The sequence below is a fragment of the Pantherophis guttatus genome, chromosome 1 (genome assembly GCF_059756535.1).
Source record: "Pantherophis guttatus breed Tessera chromosome 1, ASM5975653v1, whole genome shotgun sequence".
Lineage (NCBI taxonomy): Eukaryota > Metazoa > Chordata > Lepidosauria > Squamata > Colubridae > Pantherophis > Pantherophis guttatus.
The window spans coordinates 180,000,558-180,022,639 of record NC_142063.1 but is presented as its reverse complement, the minus strand read 5'-3'; the positions used below and the strand labels follow the sequence as shown (position 1 = coordinate 180,022,639).

General features: G+C 41.2%; 1 protein-coding gene across 35 annotated transcripts in view; it reads left to right on the top strand.

Moving 5' to 3' along the window:
- HDAC4 (histone deacetylase 4) overlaps positions 1–22,082 on the top strand; it is a 555,425-nt gene that overhangs the window by 433,445 nt on the left and 99,898 nt on the right. For all 35 annotated transcript variants that reach the window (XR_015732045.1, XR_015732047.1, XR_015732046.1 and 32 more), the window contains 3 exons: positions 3,269–3,376; positions 5,986–6,041; positions 6,693–6,780. Coding sequence is in view for 26 of the 35 variants with exons in the window: in XM_087885457.1 (XP_087741583.1) it covers positions 3,269–3,376; positions 5,986–6,041; positions 6,693–6,780 (252 nt within the window). In the remaining 9 variants the exon portion in view is untranslated. The remainder of the gene's footprint in view (positions 1–3,268; positions 3,377–5,985; positions 6,042–6,692; positions 6,781–22,082) is intronic.

The following is a 22,082-nucleotide window of genomic DNA, read 5'->3' as shown; positions in this document are numbered from 1 at the left end:
GCAGGTTCGAATCTTACCAGGCTCAAGGTTGACTCAGCCTTCCATCCTTTCTAAGGTAGGTTAAATGAGGACCCAGTTTGTGGGGGCAATAAGCTGACTTTGTATAAATATACAAAAAGTATGAAGGCTATTGCTTAACGCATTGTAAGCCGCCCTGAGTCTCCGGAGAAGGGCGGCATATAAATCAAATTAAAGAAAGAAAAAAAAAAGTACATGCTGTACATATTTCCCTGCTGCCCTTGTGAGGGTCATGTGTGACACAAGCCACTGCACACTAATAGCTTGATGAACATACAGGTGAAACTCGAAAAATTAGAATATCGTGCAAAAGTTCATTTATTTCAGTAATGCAACTTAAAAGGTGAAACTAATATATGAGATAGACTCATTACATGCAAAGCGAGATACTTCAAGCCTTGATTTGTCATAATTTTGATGATTATGGCTTACAGCTCATGAAAACCCCAAATTCACTATCTCAGAAAATTGGAATATTACATGAAATCAATAAAACAAGGATTGTACCTAGAACAATATCGGACCTCTGAAAAGTATAAGCATGCATATGTACTCAGTACTTGGTTTGGGCCCCTTTTGCATCAGTTACTGCCTCCATTACTGCCGCATGGATGCTATCGGCCTGTGCTATCGGCCTGTGCTATCGGCCTGTGGCACTGCTGAGGTGTTATGGAAGACCAGGATGCTTCAATAGCAGCCTTCAGCTCTTCTGCATTGTTCGGTCTCATGTCTCTCATCTTTCTCTTGGCAATGCCCCATAGATTCTCTATGGGATTCAGGTCAGGCGAGTTTGCTGGCCAATCAAGCACAGTAATCCCATGGTCATTGAACCAGGTTTTGGTACTTTTGGCAGTGTGGGCAGGTGCCAAGTCCTGCTGGAAAATGAAGTCAGCATCCCCATAAAGCTCGTCTGTGGAAGGAAGCATGAAGTGCTCCAAAATCTCCCGGTAGACGGCTGCGTTGACCCTGGACTTAATGAAGCACAGTGGACCAACACCAGCAGATGACATGGCTCCCCAAATCAACACAGACTGTGGAAACTTCACACTGGACTTCCAGCATCTTGCAGTGTATGCCTCTCCATTCTTCCTCCAGACTCTGGGTCCTTGGTTTCCAAATGAGATGCAAAAGTTGCTCTCATCAGAAAAGAGGACTTTGGACCACTGAGCAACAAACCAGTTCTTTTTTTCTTTAGCCCAGGTAAGACGCTTCTGATGTTGTTTGTTGTTCAGGAGTGGCTTGATGAAGAATACGACATTTGAAGCCCATGTCCAGGATCCATCTGTGTGTGGTGGCTCTTGATGCACTGACTCCAGCCTCTGTTCACTCCTTGTGAAAGTCCCCAACACTTTTGAATGGCCTTCTCCTGACAATCCTCTCCAGGCTGCGGTCATCCCTGCTGCTTGTGCACCTTTTTCTTCCACACTTTTCCCTTCCACATAACTCCACATAACTTTGATACAGTGCTTTGATACAGCACTTTGGGAACATCCAACTTTTTTTGCAGTTACCTTTTGAGGCTTTCCCTCCTTATGGAGGGTGTCAATGATGGTTTTCTGCACAACTGTCAGGTCAGCAGTCTTTCCCATGATTGTGATTCCTACTGAACCAGATTGAGAGACCATTTAAAGGCTCAGGAACCCTTTGCAGGTGTTATGGCTTAATTATCTGATTAGAGTGGGACACTTTGAGCCTAGAATATTGAACCTTTTCACAATATTCTAATTTTCTGAGATTGTAAATTTGGGGTTTTCATGAGCTATAAGCCATAATCAGCTTTCGAGCCTCACCAGCTCAAGATTGACTCAGCCTTCCATCCTTTCCAAGGTCATTAAAATGAGGACCCAGATAGTTGGGGGCAATAGGCCGACACTGTAAAACGCTTAGAGAAGACTGTAAAACACTGTGAAGCAGTATATAAATCTAAGTGCTATAGCAATCTATTGGCAAGAAAAAATACCAATTAGTACAAAATATATATACAAAACTTACTCAGAAATTTTGATTCCAAATGCGTTTCATATTTTATCTCTGTCTTTATTTTGTATTGAGCAATCATTTTTACATAGGTGACTGTCTTGTCATCTCTTATCCACATGATAAAGTTTGGTCAAGCTATGTTTGAGGATGTCTATTAATCTTTTAAAATACAAAAATGATTGCTTTATTTGCTCTAGTTATAAGATATAAGCTCTACCTTAGTTCTAAGAAAAATAGATGATATACAAAATGGTAGCGCTTAAATAATTTAGAAGCCAATTCTCCCAATTTTCTTAGATTGTCCCAGTTTTCTTTTCTAATTTCTCTTTTTTGCACTCTTAATGTCTAATGATGTTGTTATGCCTGCATAGGACAATTGGTTTTTGTACAGATCAAACTTTTGTTGTTGTTGTTGTCAGGTTCTGAAAAAGCAAGATAATTGTTTCCTCCTAAGAACTTCCTAAATGTCTTATATTAATAAGCATATTCTATAGACAGTTAGCCAAATACTCATAATCAAGAGGATCTTCTTCCAAAGGATTTTCTCCTACCAATATATGCAGGATTGCCACCTTGTCAGAGCCATTTGTCTACATTTAGCAGTTTAATTTTGATATCAAAAATGAAAGTGAAATATTGGGAGCTGTGTTTTAGAAGATGTATTATATGATACAGACAAGATATGTTTCTTGTCAAGAATCTTATATCTGAACATGTCTCAAATGAATTCATGAGTATAATCACATGGTGTCTGCCAGGACTCATTGTTTAAGTGGGGTCTTGTCTCTACCCCTCAGTGTGGCTATGGTGCTCCTCGACAAAATATCCATTACATTGTGTCTGAATGTCCATCAAGAGCTTACACAGGCCCAATGTCTGATTTTTTCAACATAGACCACCCTGTTTTTGAATGGTTGGACGGACTAGACATTAACATTTGAACCACTATAAGTCCATGTATTTCCCATACACTAAATAAATAAATAAACCATTTAAAGAACTCCACTTATAGTGTATAATCAGTTTATCTGTAGTTAAAGATAGTTTTAAAGAAAAGTAAAAGGATATAAATTTGTGATGGCAGTGCTATCAATTTTAGCTTGGGGAGTAATTCACTTTCGGTATTTATCATTAATTGCATTTATAATTATAACACTTAAGTTATGATTTAACAGTTCCAGTAATCAGCATGCAGTCCTCTGTGTAGACTAAATTGTTTCAGAATTTATAACAGTATTTTTACAATATTTCTGAATCCATCTTTATTCAGGTGGACAATGATACAATTTGGAATGAAGTGCATTCATTCAGTGCTGCTCGTCTTGCTGTTGGCTGTGTCATAGAGCTTGTATTTAAAGTAGCTGCAGGAGAACTAAAGGTTGGTCTGGTATTAATAATATTTTGGCTTTCATTTTTACATGTGAGAGTAAACTGGGTTAAAAATGTCAAAAACTGAAATCACTTCTTCCAACAGAAGTATTGGAGGAGGTCACAGAATTTATAAAGAAGGCACAACTAGCACAGGATAATAAGGGGGGGTGGAGAGAGAGGGAGAATGATAGAAAGAAAGAAAGAAAGAAAGAAAGAAAGAAAGAAAGAAAGAAAGAAAGAAAGAAAGAAAGAAAGAAAGAAAGAAAGAAAGACAACTTTTCTACCCTACAATTTTGACAAGAAAAAGCACACAAAACAGAAGAATCAATCCAGATGAGAGAGGACAATGACATGTCTCAAAGAGCTGACTGATAGATGAGAAATCTGTCTGGCAGAGTATTTACTCCAACAGAAAAGAATGTTTTATCCAAAGGATTAAATTTTGCAGTACATCAGGACAGCTACCAATTGTAGATCCCATCACAGCCACACTGCCAGCCATCAGAACAGTTAAGAATGAAGGTATTTGCAGCAATGGTGAAATCTGAACCGGTTTGCTACAGTTATCTGACTGCGCATGCGTGTGGCGTGCTAAGTGTGTGCGCATGGCACCAAAGATACACTGTGTGCATGCACACCAAATGCGTGCTGCGCGTTTAAAAAGCTTAGTAACCGGTTCAGTTAAAAAGCTACTGGTTCAGTCGAATCGGTAGTTAAAAAAAGCTCTGATCCAACGATCACCTGTGCTGCGCAGTTTAGCTTTGCTAGAAAACAGGATTTCCTGCTTTCTAGCGAAGCTAAACTGCGTGCCACAACTGATTCCCCCCTCGCTGTTCTACTTACCTTCCCAAGCCTCCTTTTGGTGCATGTTGCGTGCATGCGCATGTGCAGTACGCGCCAAAAGGAGGCTTGGGAAGGTAAGTAGAACAACGAGGGGGGGGATAAGCTGTGGCGCGTGGTTTAGCTTTGCTAGAAAGCAGGAAATCCTGCTTTTTAGCAAAGCTAAACCGCACAGCACAGGTGATCGTTGGATCATAGCTTTTTTTAACTACTGGTTCCCCTGAACCGGAGCGAACCAGTAGCATTTCACCCCTAATTTGCAGCCCTCGCCAGTGCCAAAACACTCCTGTCCTACCTCACAATTCAAGAAAGAGCAGTGACATTTCTAGGAAACAACAAACGTAGCAACATCGTCATTCCATATGTAGCAAGAATATCTGAAAAAGCTCAAGGGGATTTTCAACCACCACAACATATATATGTACTTTAAACCCAAGAATACACTAAGTCAGAAGCGTGTCCAGCCCAAGACTAAAACACCCAGACACAAACAGCAATGTAATATACGCAATACAATGCAGTGAAACATGTGCAGATCTGTACATCGATGAAACAAAACAACCATTTCACAAGCACATGGCACAACATAGGAGATCAAACCCATCAGGACAAGATTCAGCAGTCCATCTGCATTTGAACAACAAAGGTTACTCTTTTGAAGATAGCAAAGGCCACATTTTGGATAGAGAGGATCATTGGTTTGAAAAAGGGGTAGAAGAATAATCTATGTTAGAATTGAACACTCCCCCCTCAACAGAGGGAAAGGAATTAGACACCACCTATTTCCAGTTTACAATGCAGCCCTTGCAGCAGTTCCAAAAAGATTCCACAATCAATTGCACCCTGAGGGCAAGCCTGAGAGCCTGAGCCATCCCAAGTGACCTCAACAGTTCTCAGAGAGAGTGTTAACGACCAGACGAAGGCAAAGAAATACAATCCTTCCATCCCACTCCCCACCATCCTATCAGAATCTGTTCTTCCATTTCCCCACCATCCAGTCTCAAGGGTCAGTACCTATCCTTCCATCCCCCCCACCATCAGAACTGATAAAGATTCTTGGATGAGAAGTGAAAGGTTTTATTCTCCTTCCTCAAAGAAAAAATAGCCCAGTTGCTTTTGAAGAAAAAAGCACCTTTGAGACAATTGTGGCAGCTTATTTCATGATTTGATGTGAATACCTGTATGGGTTCCTCCTCTGAACCAATACAACTTAGAACTAGTCACCTAACCACAGTTTAAAAAGTTACAATGGCTTTAGAAAAATTTACTTAATCTGTCCTCTAAGTTAAGGCTGTTGCACCAACCCTCATGGTCAGGTCATAGCATTTCAGGCACTTGGCAATTGCCTCACATTTACAACTGGTTGCAGTGTCACGGGGCACAAAGAATGCCCTTTGGATAAGCTGGATTCAGGTTTATAACTCTGTGATTCACTTAACAACAACTGTGACTTGCTTAACAACCATAATAAAAATGGTTATAAAATCAAGTCTGGTCACATGATGACTCAGCTTACGACCACAGTGACTTAATGACCAGAGTTCTGCGCTCATAAATTGTCATAAATTGTCATAAAGACTATCTGTATCTGACTAATATGAAAACAGAATACTTCAGAAACAATCCAGTAATTTTGCTACAGAAATTTTACATGCTTGAAAAATATGTGGGCTTTTAGCATCTAATCTTTCAAATTGGGTAGGTTTTTTTAAAATTAATTAATTAATTTATTTAATATTTGTTTGTTTGTTTGTTTATTTGGCTTCCATTTAATAGAATGGATTTGCTGTAGTTCGACCTCCTGGTCACCATGCAGAAGAAAGTACCCCTATGTGAGTATGTGACTGTGTTTGGACTGGGAATTTTCACTTAGATGTATTGCAATGTATTGGCTGCTTGTAATCTTCCAGAAAAGCCTTTGAAGGGGGGGAGTCTTTTGTTTTAGCAGTTGGAGAACTTAGGGTGGGGTTAAGGACAAAATGGATGCCATAAGATGTGCAGAAAGTTAAAGCATCCCTTCAGAAATGCCAAATATTTAATATGTTTTTCCAGTTGGTTTGGGAAATAAAGATATAAATAAAACACCATGAAAATTTAGCTTTGTCTTTCTGGCAGCATTTCTGTGTTGACTACTTAACGCCTGTGGTTTTTGGTTACTGAAAATAATATTTTGTAAATTGTAGCTTCCACCAAAAAGTTGTGGATGAAAACAGGATTCTGAAAAGATTCTTTTGGTCAATTAAGTGTTGTTGGGATTTAAAACAATAATTTGTCATATTGACCAAAAGTGGTTTGATTGTTGGTATTTTTAATATATAAAATATAATTGTATAATTTAATTAAAAGGCCTATACAGGAAATAAGCCTGTCTACATGTTGAATAGCAATAGACAAAATTGTAAAACTATTGTTACCATTGGAAGATTTTTGAAGCTTATATTCAGAATTTCATACATTCATTTATAAATTCCATTTCCTTTTAGGGGTTTTTGCTATTTTAACTCTGTAGCCATTTCCGCCAAACTTCTCCAGCAGAGACTGAATGTGAACAAAATCCTTATAGTGGATTGGGTGAGTGAACAAAAATTTGTTTTAAATACATTACCTTTAGGTTAAACAGGATCAGCCACCTGAGTATCCTTTTTTGTAGCTGCCAGGCCCATTTTCACAGACTCCATTTCCAATTTTTTTCCTACCGTGTTCTGTGGCTTGGGGGGGGTCAAGTGACTGAGTAGGTGTGGGCATGAGTTATGTCAAGTTGGTCATGCCCACTCAGTCACATGACCCCACCACCACCACCAAGCCGCGCCCACAGAACAGGTAGTTAAAAAATTTGAATACCACCACTGATCCAAAGTCTATCTACCTTGGTGCTATCTAAAATAGATAGCACCAATTTCAATGATGCAGAGGATATCCTCTCCCACGATCTTCAGAAGATGAATGACTACTTCAAAAAAATGGCCACTCCAACCTAGCCTAACAAAAACAGAGGTAGCCAAATTCCACCACACTAATAGGTATGCAAATTACCAGCCTTCAGTAAAGTTCTGGAACTGTATTTTACAATGTAATAATTCTCTGAAGTATCTGGGGGTAACATTGGACAGATCACTAACCTTCCAATAACACTAGGAAATATAACAGCTGCAAAATTGAAAAGCCCCAACAACCTGGGGTACTGATGCTAACACCCTATGGACAACAGCCTTGGCTTTAGTTTATTCCACAGTTGGCGTATGACTTTCATTTCATTTTCATTTTTTCATTTTATTAAATTTGTATACCGCCCTACTCCCGAAGGACTCAGGGCAGTGAACAGGCACAAAATAAATACAAAAGTTAAAAAACATAATTAAAACCAAATTAAATAATTTTGCCCGAGACAATTAAAATTCCCAATAATTTAAAACAAATTAAAATTTCAATTTAAAAATTTAAAAGAAGGGGAGAAAATTAGGCCAGGCCGGCCTGCTGGAATAGGAGTGTCTTCAAAGCACGGCGGAAGGTGCGCAGATCCGGGATCCTCCGTATCTCCGGGGGGAGCTCGTTCCAGATAGTAGGTGCCCCCACAGAGAAGGCCCTCCCCCTAGGGGCCACCAGTCGACATTATTTGGCTGACGGCACCTGGAGGAGCCCCTCTCTATGAGAGCGTACCGGCCAGTGGGAGGCTGTTTGTGGTAGTAGGCAGTCCCGTAAGTAGCCAGGTCCTAAGCCATGGAGCGCTCTAAAGGTGGTAACCAAAACCTTGAAGCGCACCCGGAAGACCACCGGGAGCCAGTGCAGCTCGCGCAGGAGAGGTGTCACACAGGAGCGCCATGTTGCTCCCATAACCACCTGCGTGGCCGCACTCTGCGCCAGTTGGAGCCTCCGGGTGCTCCTCAAGGGGAGCCTGATGTAGAGAGCGTTACAATAGTCCAGGTGGGAGGTGACGAGGGCATGAGTGACTGTGTGTAGGGAGTCCCGATCCAGAAAGGGACGCAACTGGTGAATCAGGCGAACCTGATGAAAGATCCTCCCGGTCACGGCCGTCAAGTGCTCTTCTAAAGACAGCCGTGAATCCAGGACGACACCCAAGTTGCGAGCCCTCTCCGTGGGGGCCAGCGATTCGCCCCCAATAGTCAGCGATGGCGTCAACTGACTATATCGGGATGTCGGAAACCACAGCCACTCGGTCTTGGATGGGTTGAGCCTGAGCCTGTTCCTCCCCATCCAGATCCGCACGGCCTCCAGACATCGAGACATCACTTCAAGGGCATCGTTGGGGTGGTCCGGGGTGGAGATGTACAGCTGGGTGTCATCAGCGTACTGGTGGTACTTCACCCTGAAACCACAGATGATCTCGCCCAGCGGCTTTACATAAATGTTGAACAAAAGGGGCAAGAGGACCGACCCTTGTGGCACCCCACATATGAGGGGCCTCGGGGTCGACCTCTGCCCCCCTGCCAACACAGACTGCAACCGGCCGGAGAGAAAGGAGGAGAACCACTGTAGTACAGTGCCTGCCACCCCTAACTCTTCCAACCGGTGCAGCATGATACCATGGTTGATGGTATCAAAAGCCGCTGAGAGGTCTAACAGGACCAGGACAGAGGAGCACCCCCTGTCCCGAGCCCTCCAGAGATCATCAACCAACGCGACCAATGCCTTTTCCGTGCTGTACCCGGGCCTGAAACCCGACTGGAACGGATCCAGATATGTCGTCTCATCCAGGTGCTGGGGAAGCTGTTGCGCAACCACACTCTCGACAACCTTCGCCACAAAACGAAGGTTGGAGACCGGACGATAATTAACCAACATTGCCGGGTCCAAAGAAGGCTTCTTGAGGACAGGCCTCACCACCGCCTCTTTCAAGGCGGCGGGGAAGTCACCCTCACCCAACGAAGCATTTATAATCCCCTGGAGCCAGCCTCGCGTCACCTCCTGGGAAGCCAGCACTAACCAGGAGGGACACAGGTCCAATAAACAAGTGGTCACGTTCAGTCTGCCCAGAATCCTGTCCACGTCCTCAGGGATCACAGGATCAAACTCATCCCAGATAACATTCTCAAGACCTGCCCCAGTCCCTCCCCCTGACTGGACACCCAGTCGGAGTCCAGATCTTCCCAGAACTGAGTGATTTTGTCATACAGATATTGAACAAAATCCTCGGCTCTACCCTCCAAGGGGTCCTCCCGCACTTCCTGGTGGAGCAGGGAACGGGTCACCCTAAACAGACTTAACAGTGCCCACACCAAAATGATAGATATCAAACTCAGCCAGACATCTCTGGTACATTGCATCCCACTCCTGTGTACTGGTTACCAGTACTTAGCAATATCATACACCCCACAAGACAACAAGCTCTCATTTACTTATGGTCAAGGATGTTGAACAACAAGGCCCTCTCTATTCACCAGGACAATGTGCAGCCCATCACAAGATTGAAATTGTAGGTAAACTTGGAAAACAGCTATTCAATTAACATCTACCCAGTTTAATCCCGAGAATGCCTGGAGAGAGGAATGGTCCAAAGTACATTCTTGTGATCCCTTTTACCAAATCACCTGGTTTTTACCTGCCTTGCTTTGTATGGTCAAAATTGAAGAGAATTAGGTGTGATACTGGAAGAAGTGCCTCTGCCCTATATCAGTGGGAATGGAAAAATTCTCCTTGTTATGATTGTGGTGCTGATATGCAAACTATTAAGCATATTATGTAAGATTGCCCATGACTGCATTCTCTGGTTCCCTAGAAGATCTGCATGAAGCAACTCCAGAGGCAATCACCTGGATAGCTGAATTGGACATCCAGTTATGAGGCCACTGCAATTTCTCCATAGAAGGGTTTTTTTTTACATAGACTGTGTATATGTGTTTACTTCTGTCATGTTTACATCGTACGCTAAATAGTAAAAACAATAATTTTGCTACTTCTTTAGATTGTCATTGACTAACAGATTACAGATTAACAGAGTTGGAAAGGACCTTGTAGGTCATCTAGTCCAACCCCCCCACCTAAGCAGGAGACCCTACACCATTTCTGACAAATGGCAGTCCAATCTCTTCTTGAAAGCCTTCAGTGATGAAGGCACAACTTCTGAAGGCAAGCTGTTCCAATATTTGATTATTCTCACTGTCAGAAAATTTCTCCTTATTTCTAGGTTGAATCTCTTCTTGATCAGTTTTCATCCATTATTCCTTGTCTGGCCTTCAGGTGCCTTGGAAAATAGCTTGACCCCTTCCTTTCTGTGGCAGCCCCTCAAATATTGGAAGACTGCTATCATGTCTTCCCTAGTCCTTCTCTTTTTTTTTTTTTATTGCAAAAGTTTTACAATTAAATTTTCTCCCCATTTCCCCCCCCCCAACCCTCCCTAACCTCCCTAACCACCCTAACCCTCCCTAACCCCCCCTAACCCTCCCCATCCCCCCCTAACCCCCCCTCCCCCCCGGACTTCCACAGAATATAATCCAATCAAAATCCCCTTTTTATAAAACTTGAACCCCTCCATCCCCGATATAATTTTCCATCTTCACAAAAATCAAATCTTTCTATCTTTATATAACATTTTCAGTTAAAAGCTATCTGATACTTCCTAGTTTGATATTTATTCTGTACATAGTCTATCCACTTTTTCCACTCCCATTCATAAGTCTCTTGTGAGTGATCTTTTAGATATGCTGAAATCTTCGCCATCTCTGCAAAACTGGCCATCTTCAAAATCCATTCCTCAATAGTGGGCACAGCTTCATTTTTCCAATAATGACCTATCAATAATCTTGCTGCTGTTATCATATACAATATCAACTTTGTTTCACCCAATGTAAAACCCTTAACTATACCCAATAAAAACAATTGTGGAGAAAACTGAATTTTTTTCTTTAAAACATTCTGCATAAACCACCAAATTTTTATCCAAAAAGCCTTCACTTTCTTACAAGTCCACCAGATATGATAATATGTAGCATCTAAGCAATCACATCTCCAACACTTTGGTTGAACATTAGGGTACATGCATGACAATTTCTTAGGGTCTAAATGCCATCTATAAAACATTTTATAAAAATTTTCCCTCAGATTCTGCGACTGTGTGAATTTAACATTCTGAACCCAAATTTTTTCCCATGTTTCCAACATCACTGGTTCTGCAAAATTTTGTGCCCACTTAATCATGCAATCTTTAACCAGCTCAGTTTCCGAATCCCTTTCTAACAAAACATTATAAAGCCTTTTAATATGCATTGGACCTTTCTCTTTTATATGTCTAACCAATTCCTCCTCATGCAACATAATACCAATTTTTTGGTCCTCTTTCCATCTCAGTTGAAGTTGGTTATACTGTAACCAAGTTAGATTAATCCCTTCGTCCAACAGTGTCTCTAATGTCTTCAGTTGCCATCTGCCCGCATCTGTAAAAAGAACTTCTTTATATAAAAACCCCCCGAGTGACATTATATTTGTATTCCACATGATATGACCAAGATCCAGCCGTAGCGGTATTTTGTAATCCCATTTGAATTGGTGCTTCTTCCAAACTCTCATCAAGGAGTCTCTAAGTATATGGCTTTTAAATACTTTATCCACTTTGTTTTCATAAAATAAGTAAGCATGCCAACCAAATTCAAGATCAAAACTTTCTATATTCAATATTCCAGTCTTTTTCCTTCCAAACCAATCACTTGCTTGAGTCAGAGCTGCTGCTTCATAATATAATTGTAGGTTTGGAAGTTTAAGACCTCCCCTTTCTGGAACATCTTGCATAATTTTCAATTTCACTCTCGGTTTTTTCTCGTTCCAGACAAACTTATTCAATCCAGTTTGCCATTCTTTCAAGCGTTTATCACTTTTAAGCACCGGAATCATTTGAAACAAAAAAAGAAATCTTGGCAAAATGTTCATCTTAACTGCTGCTATTCTTCCAAGTAAAGACAGCTGCAGTTTTTTCCAAGTCTCCATATCTTTCTGTATATTTTGCCACAACACCTCATAATTATTTTGAAACAATTTCATATTTGATTCTGCAACCTGAACTCCTAGATATTTAACCTTTGGTACAATCTCAAAACCTGCCCTCCTTTCAAGTTCGTGTTTTCGATCTTGTGTCATATTTTTAGCTATCATCTTAGTTTTTTTCTGGTTCAATCTAAATCCTGATACTGTACCATAGTCTTTTATAATGTCTTTCATCTGGATTATTGATTCCATCGGCTGTGTTAGGGTAACAACCATATCATCTGCAAATGCCCTTATTCTGTAATCCTCTTGCCTTATCACTATACCTTTCAAGATATTCAAGTCCCGTATTGTATTCAACAAGACTTCTAGTGTTAAAATAAATAACAATGGGGATAACGGACAACCTTGTCTTGTTCCTTTTTCAATATTAAAGTCTGTTGTCAAACTTCCATTAATAATAATCTGTGCCTTTTGCTCTTGATAAATTGCTGAAACCGCCTGTATAAATTGATCCCCAAAGTCCATCTTTTTTAAAGTCTTTAATAGAAAATTCCAGTCCACTCTATCAAAGGCCTTCTCCGCATCCAAGAAAACCAGCACTGCAGGGATCTGTTTGTTCTTCTCAAGATATTCCAATAAATCTATAACTTGCCTTACATTGTCCTTCATGTATCTGCCCTCTATAAATCCCGCTTGGTCATCATGAATCACCTCTTGGATAACTGGCATCAACCTGTTGGCTAGTACTTTTGCATATATTTTATAATCATTATTCAGAAGAGATATTGGTCTGTAATTCTCAGGTTTTTTAGGACCTGCTTGCTCTTTTGGTATCAAAGAAATGTAAGCTGTTTTCCATGACGGGGGTATTTTACCCCCTTGTTGTATATTACAAAATAAGTCTCTAAGATGCTCAACCATTTCTGCTTGCAAAATTTTATAATACACCGCAGTTAAGCCATCCATTCCAGGAGCTTTAGCTGTTTTCAGTTGTTTAATTACTGCAATAATCTCCTCAACTGTTATAGGATAATTCATTCTTTCCTTTTGTTGGTTGGTAATTTTTGTGACTCTTTTATTTTCTAAATATTTTTCTATAAGTCCATTCTGCATATCATCTTTAGCATATAGTTTAGTGTAATAATCTACGAAGACTTCTTTAATTAATTTTTGTTGAAAAATTTCTTTCCCTCCAATATCGATGCTATCAATAGTCCGTATACTCTGCTTCTTCCTTAAAGTGTAACCCAACCATCTGCCCGGTTTATTAGTGTTACAAAATGTATTATGCTTCGCATATTGTAAATTTGTTGCAGTTTGTTCAGCCATAAGCATTTGAAATTGATCTTTCAGAAGTTTTATAGCACCACGTATTCTTTCATCTGTTGGATTTTTAATAAGTAACTGTTCTTTATTCTTTATTTCTGCTTCCATTTCAGATCTTTTCTTTTGTCGATTCAGTTTGTGTTTAGAATTCATATGAATGAGTACCCCTCTCATATACGCTTTACTCGCATCCCACACTATTTCAATTGGGGTACCCTTATTCAAATTCATTTCAAAAAATTCTTTCAACTGCTTTTTAAGTTCTGTTATATTTTTTTCATATCTAAACAAATTTTCATTTAATCTCCATGATCTTCTCTCAATCTTTCGCTAAAAACTTCCTTGAGATCCCAATATTCCTTTGGGATTTTCTCTTCTCCCTCAATATGGTTAATGGCTACTGCCGCCCTTTCTGATTTTATGTCGTCTCTCAGTGGGGGGGCTTTCCTTTTCCGGAGTTGGTTCTGCCGTGCGGATGCGCAGGACCCCCATCTTCCAATTTACCCGTGGGTTCCATTTTCGAAGCCAGGGCAGTCCTAGAATGAGGGGTCTCTCCATACCAGGGGCTACAATAAATCTGAGATTTTCTACATGATTCCCCAGCTGCAGTTCAAGGGGTTCGGTCATAAAGCTAGCTGGGCCCCCTCCTGCAATCAACCCGTCTAATTGACAGAATGCAATGGGTCTTTTTAAAGTTTTTAGTCTCAGTCCCATTTCCTCCACTACTTTGGGGTTAATTATGCACCTAATGCACCCCGAGTCCAACAGGGCTAACAATTGTGCGTGAGCCCCTGTGGAGGGCACCCTTATTTCTACAGGGATGACTAAGGGTTCTTCTGTGTGACTCACCCGATCGTCGGTGTCGGAGTCTGAGTCCGTCTCGCTGTCGTCATCGTTGGTCGGAGTTTCCAACTCACCCTAGTTTTGGGGAGTGAACTCAATGACTTCTCCTTTCAGGGCAGTGCCACGGGTTTTGGCGGGTATTTTGTCGCCTTTCTTTTGGCCGGTCCCGGTAGCTTTTGGCGGTGGCTTGGAGAAACATTCGGCAGCCCGGTGACCCTCCTTCCCACATTTGAAACAGGTGAAGGGCTTTGACTTGGGTTTGAATTCGGTCTTCCCCCCAGTCATCTTTGGTGCCCCCTTACGTTGGAAAGAGGATGAGTGGTCCCCCATGCGCCTTCCTCGGAGTTCGCTCCGTCTCAGCTCGATCTCTACATCCTCAGCTACTATGTACCATCTATCCAAATCATCGAGGACCCCCATGCTTCTGCAGTCTCGATATATCTCTTCATTCAACCCATCCTTGAAACTCTCCAAAAGAGCCATTTCTGACCAGCCTGTCATATAGGGTGCCAGTTCACGAAACTCTTGGATATACTCTGCCACCGGCCTCCGGCCCTGCTGAATGCTCTTCATTCTGAGTCTCGCTTTTCGTTCAGCTAAATGGTCTTCAAAACGCCTCCTAAGGGCCCTCATGAACTGGTTGTAATTTCTCAGCAAGAGGGAGTTGTTATTGTGGAGAACCACCATCCACTCAGCAGCTACTCCCTCTAGGGCATTCGCGACGCTTCTGACTTTAGCCACCTCTGTTTCGTAGTCCTCCCCCCAATCCTGCATGTGATTCCACACTTGGGTCAGGAAAAATCCCAAGGCTTTAGGATTCCCATCAAAATTCCCAGGAAGGGGGGGGATTTTTGGCTTTTTACGTCTGCGGGGGGGGGGGCTGCAAGGCTGGGGTTCTCTGGCCGGCTGCATCTCTCCCTTGAGCTGCTGAAGCCTGGGATGTTTCTTCCTCAAAATCTTCTTCTCCCCCACAGGCTGTCTCTTCTGGCTCCCCCCTGGGGTCTACTCTCCCCTTCTGTACAGAAATTCCAAAAGACTCACAGTTTTTTCTGTTTTCTTCTACATCACGGATAAGCTGCAAGGCCTGTTCCATCATGAGACGTTCCTTTTGTTCCTGCATCCACACTGCCTCTTTTTTACGGGGTCTGGAAGTCGTCACTCCCCGGGGGTCTTCCCTCCAGTCCGGCAGTCTCCCCACTCCCTTCGACCATCTGGTTTCCTCCGGCTCTAAACGGAGTCTTTCCAACCACTCTGCATTCTCTTTTTCCGCTTGGAGGGCGGCGGCAGTCGAACTCGCTGCTCCCATCTTCTCTCCTCCATCACTGTCTCGATCTGACATATTTTGGATTTACAGTCCCCTCGGTTTTTGTCCGGGATGACTGGATGTGACTTCCAGCTTAATGTCAGGTATGCTTCCTTCAATATCCAGGAAAGGAAAACCCAAACTCAAACATTTTGAAGAGATTAGTACTTTTACTGAATATGAAAAGATCGCAACCCAGGTAAAGCTGGAAGTGAGCAAAATAGCATCTACTAAGCTTCCCCGCCCCCCCCCCCCCCGTGTCCATTGATCATCAGCCAATCCAAAGGTCTCCCAAAGATCAGGTGGCATCACATCTGGCAGCGTCATTCATCAGGAATGAAGAATCACTTTCGTTTCTTGGGAAGACACGTCCTACAATGGAAAAAAAACACCTCCTGCATCTTCCCCCCCCTTTCCCCCCTTAACTAATCCCTCCCCCGTTTCTTATGGCAGCTGAAGCAGGCAAAGCTGAGGCTGACACAGTCTCTATTTCTATCCATACTGGGCTATGGTGGGTTAGAGTTCTTGGAAAAATCTTTGTTCTTTTTGTCTTAACAAGTAAATCATCTGATAATAAAATAAAGTCAATCCTAGAAAAAGATCTATGTCTATCAGAGAAAAAAGTAAAGTCCAATTCTTTTGGGTTATGTATCCTCCAAATATCTTTTAATTCCAGATCTTCTTTCATGTCAAAAAAAGTCTGTGGTAGTCTAATCCTTGATTTCGCCAAATTCTTTTTATCTACTTTGGAATCAATTACTCCATTCCAATCTCCCATGATTAAAATAGATCTATAATCCCATTGCAATATTTTGGTGTGCAAAGTTTTATAGAAATGATCCTGTTGTTGATTAGGAGCGTAAATTCCAATCACTAGAATTTGGCCATTTACTGTGTGCAGTTCAATTGCTATGAACCTGCCGTCTTCATCTGCTTCTATAATTTTAGCTGACAGTCTTTTATTTATATAAATAACCACACCATTCTTTTTTTCCAAATTTGAAGCTATAAAATGTGTTCCTAGTTTTGAGTTTATCAAGTATTTTTGATCTTGTGTTCTGACATGAGTTTCTTGCAAACAAATTATGTGATTATTAAATTGTCTCAAATATGTAAATAATTTCTTCCTTTTCTGTGGTGAATTCAATCCATTCACATTCCAGGATAGAAACTTAATCGTCATGTAGACTTTTTTGAAGCGACGAGCAGAATTGCCGAATATCTTCCGAAGTCTTCGGCTTTGCTCCCCTCATGGCTTCACTTTCTTGTGTAGTACTTTTAACTCCCTTCTTGTACCTTGGGTCTTTCCTGTTGTTGCTTTTCTTTAAGTTGCTTGGAAATTGCTCGGGTTACACGCTGGTCTTTAGCTTCAGCCATCCGGACTAGGTCCAAAGCCACTTCTCTTGTAGTCAAAATTGGAGAAGATTCTAACAGGGGCTCCTCCAGAAAACCTCCTGTAGCACCCTGCATTTCCACTACCTCTGGTTCCACCTGCTTAAGCTGCTCTTCCATCTCTTGCTGAAGTTGCTTCTCTTTGTCGCTCTCCTTTATCTCCAGTGGATGTACGTACATCTACAGTGGATGTACGTGGGAATGGTGATCTCTCTTTAAGAACAGTAGAGTAGAAGTGTTCCGCTTTCTCAACAGTGTTTAATCGATGTCTTTCTCCATTATACCTCAAAATTATACCAGTTGGGGCATCCCACCGGAATGGAATTTGTTGTTTTTTTAATTCATTCACTAAAAAACCAAAATATTTTCTGTCTTTTAACATCTTGGGTGGTAATTCTTTATAAATTCCGATCTGAGCTCCCTCCACTTGCACAGCAGAGAGAAAAGACTTTTGCAAAATATCATTTCTCATTCTTCTGTCTGTAAAATATATCACCACATCTCTAGGCAGTTGTCTTTGTCTGGCCACCCATGAATTCACTCTGTAAATTTTGTCTATTTTGTAAAAAATCTCTTCAGGATTGATTTTTAACAGCACAGCCAGAGCATCAGCACAAATCTGTCTCAGGTCTTGTCGATCATTCTCTTTAATACCTCTAAGCCTTATGGCAAACTCCATGGACCTGAACTGCATCATCATAATTTTGTTTTCAACTCTCTGCATTTTATCATCAACATCAGAAATTTTGCAGAAATTTCATTTTAACATTCATTTCAGATTTAAATTCTTCCAACTTGGAATCCGTTCTAATAATAACTTCTGACAGGCCAGACACCACATTCATTAATTTATTAGTCACCTTGTCATATTTCTCTTGCACCACCTTCTTAATTTCATTAATTTCCTGCTTAATTTCCTGTTGTGATTTTTGAAATTTATCATCCAGAACCTGAGTAATAAAATCTTTTAAACTTTCAACATCAAAATCTTTTTTCTGACTCTGCTGACTGGGAGGAAGCTGCTGCTCAGGTTTACGTGTGGGGGATTCCCCCCCTGCTGCCTTTCCTTCCTGTTTCTTAGAAGCCATTCTGCCACGTAGACTAGCTTTTCTGAAAAAGGAGATCCTTTTTCCTTTTCCACCACCACAAAGTCCTCTAAAAAAATCCCCCAGGTTTAATCAAGTTGGGGATAGAATTAAACTGAAGCAAGCTCAGGCTTATTTTAAAAGTATTTTTCCTCTTCTCTTTTTCCTCCTTGTTACAAACAGCGCAACTTTGTAGCTAGTTAAAATAACATTACAAGTCCACTCTCATTCTCAGCTTGTTAACGCTGAAGCTGGGCGCCATTTTTCAAGCCGCTTTCACCCACTCGCACTTTTACTTGAATCAAAAAGTCACAAAAGCAATAATACTTGCAGTTTCTAGGTTTGAAGGTTCAAGTTGTTGTTTCCACTAATTATTGAAATTAATTTCATTTAAATTGAGAGGTTACTGCAGCTGACTTGCTCTGCGCAAGGCAGAGTCGTCCCACGCCGTCCGGAGTCTCAGCAAGTTGAAAGGGAGCCGCGCCTGTTTCCTCCCCAGTAGCGATTTTCTGGGGGCTCACAGGGGCTCAACCTGCTCCTTGCCTACTCTTCTCCTCCAATCCTTCAGATTTGGGAGTTTTCAAGCCGCTTCTTTGAGTCGAAGTGGCTCTACAGGCAGCGGGGCTGGCGGTCCAAAAAGAGGGACCGTCTTTCGTCGGTAGCAGACAAACCGGAAGTCCCCTAGTCCTTCTCTTCATTATAGACTAGCCATGTCCACTTCCTGTAACTGTCATATGTTTTAATCTCCAGTCCCTTAATCGTTCCGGTTGCCCTCCCTCCCTCCCTCTGAGAGATAAAAAACAGAAAAGGAAAAATTGGGGAGAGGGGATCAAAAAGAGGAAAAAGTTAAAAATTGAGAAGAAAAAAACTAAAGAAAATAGTTCATACAAATATAAAGTAAAATAACTTCTTATTCGGTTCAAACAAAAACATAAAACATATATAAAAATTTCAAATTAAGCAATTAGCATAAAATTATATAACAAAATAATCTCTTACTCTAAGTTTTAACATATAAAGAATATACAATGTAGATTTCTAGTAATAAGAAACAATATTTCTGTAATTGTAGATTTTTAGTAGTAAGAAACAATATTTCTGCAATTGTAGAATCAATTTCTAATCATTGAAGCCTAAGAGCAAAACCTTTTTGTCAAGGAGGAAGTCTGAAAGTGTTCTCTAAGCTAGATAAGCTTTCATCAAAGCATTTAGTTTTTCAAATCTACAAATTCCATTAATTTCACAATCCACTCTTCAATTGTGGAAATTTGTGTATTTTTCCACCTCTGTGCAAGTCTCTCCATTATTTTCATATGTATAAACAGAATCCCATGTTTTCCTTCAATTCAATTAATTGATACCTAAATGATACCTAAAAGAAAAGATTCTGGTTTCAATTTTACATCCATTTTTACTATTTTTGCAATCAAACATATCATACGCCAGCATTTCTTGGCAGTCTTACATGTCCACTAAAGATGATAAAAAGTATTTTCATATTGATTACATTTCAGCACATACACAAAGTTGAATAAAGGAAGATCAGATATCTTCACTTATACATCTTTGACAATTTCTCAGGAATTAAATACCAAGAATACATCATTTTCTAAAAAAACAGTTCTGTCAAATTATTTTTCAATGAAAATTTCAATCCATTAATCCAGATTTTTTTCCATTGATCGAGCATGATATAGACTTTTTTTTGCCCATTCTTTAACATATAGATCTTCCTGGTTCATTTTCAAGAACAGTTTATATACCTTGGCAATAAAATGTTCGTCATTAGTCGTACATAAGTGCCTTTCAAAGTCTATTTTTTCATCTACAAAAAACCCCCCTCTTTTTATTCAATTTCAATCTTTCTGCCAATTATGTATGGAAAGATCATTGACAAATACAACACTAGATTTTCTATGCCCAATCCATTAAATTGTCTGTCTTGTTCCTTCTCCAGTGAAAACAGCATCAAGCATTTACTGAATGCAAAAGCAAGAATGCAGCTTTTTTAACTATTGATTTTCTTTATTTACTCTATGTACAACAGCCTATCAGAATTACTTAAAATTAATAGCTTATCTTTCCCCTATTCATCTCTTAGGAAAAAATAAACTTGTTCAAAGGTGCAGGTTACAGAACCAAGACAAGCAGGCTTCTATTTGGTATCTTCAGAGAAAAAGGATGTTAGAAGGGAATTATATCCCTCCACAGATCATGTGGAATTCCTGAGCAATAATTATAGTCTTTGTCCACATATATTCATCTAAAAGTCTTGGAAATAAATTATTCCAGTTTAAATTCCATGTAAATGAACTCGGTAAAGAATATCTAGAAATAATAAGTGGAGAAATAAGTAACAACAATAGTATCTGCTATTTGTTTGTTTGTTTCCAACCTCAATTATTTTTACAAGTAACTTAAGGAAGTGAATGTATTGCGCACACATTCCTCTTCCTATTTTCCTATTTTTTTCCTATCGTATGAGATGAGTTGGGCTGAGAGAGAATGACTAGTTCAAGGTCACTCACCTGGCTTTCATGCCTAAGGCGGGACTTAAACTTGTTCATACAACCAATGTGTTGATGTGGAGTATCAGACCTGCCCCAGTCGGATTTCTTAGAAAAAAAAGACTCTCAAGTGATAGATTATTTTACTAAAGGTTGCTGGCTGCACTAAAGTCAGGCTAGAACTTATGTTCCTGCGCAAAAGGTTACAAATTTTCCCCCCTCAACCAAGTGCTCCCTCCAACCAGTTCATTTTTGGTCAATGGAGAGCTGCATAGGTGTTGTGAAAATCGCTTAGATCAGGGGTGTCAAACTCGATTTCATTGAGGGCCACATCAGGTTTGTGGTTGACCTTGGGGAGCCAGGTGGGTATGGCCAAGGTGAGTGTGGCTGGGATGGGCAGCTCGATATCGCTCATGGCTGGGGCGGCTGTGGTAGCCCGCATGGGGCTGGGGGGTTTCCATTGTATCCAGCAGAGGAAGGAGAGACCAGAGCAAGCCCCAAACCCTTGTCCACCAGAGGAGCCTTGCCATCCCTTTCAGGCCACGCGGAGGACCCCCAGACGACAGCACAGGCTGCCTGGAGCCCTGGGCAGTGGAGGGCAAGTGCCCAGCCTTCGCCAGGGGGCTGCGCAGCTGCACTTACCTCCTCCTTCAAGCTGCTGCTGATGTGCTCACTGTCCTTGGTCAGGTTGCTCATGGGGTGTGCAGGAGGGCAAAGTGTGTGGGTCAGAGGGAGGCCGTCTCCCTCTCCTTGTGAGGAGATCTAGCTTTGTAACCAAAGCATCCTGAGCAACAGGATGGAAGACCACCAGGAGAGGTCAGGAAGAGGGGACAAGGGGATGGCGAAAAAGTAGCAGGGCTGCTGATGGCCAAGTGCTAAGACAGGACTTCCCTCAGACACTCCCTCCCTCTCAGTATAACTTACTTACTTACTGTATTTTTCAGAGTATAAGATGCATTTCCCCCCCATAAAAGAGGGTGAAAATTTGGGTGTGTCTTATACACCAAATGTAGCCCCGCCCACCCACCAGCCCCCGGAAAATGGTCACATTGAGGCAGCAATAGGCTATGGCAATCCCTGCAGCCTGAAACAGCTGATCATTGGGAGGCTGATCCAACCGACAATCAGCTGCTTGTGCTAATCAGGCTGTGCTGAAGCTGAAGCTGTTTGCTGCAAGGAGGCAAATTGCTGGGAGGCAGAGACAAAAAAAAATTTCTGGTGCTAATCAGGCTGTGCTGAAAAAGAAACTGAAACAGGCTGTTTGCTATTTGCTGCAAGGAGGCAAATTGCTGGGAGGCAGAGGCAGGTTTTTTTTTCTTGTTTTCCTCCTCAAAAAAGGTAGGTGCGTCTTATACTCCGAAAAATACGGTACTTACTTATTTACTTACTTTTCTTCTTTTTTTTCTCTCTCTTCATTCTCCTTTCTTTCTTCCTTCCCCTTTTGAGGGAAAAAGAAGTTTTTCCTCTTTCTCTTTCTCCTTT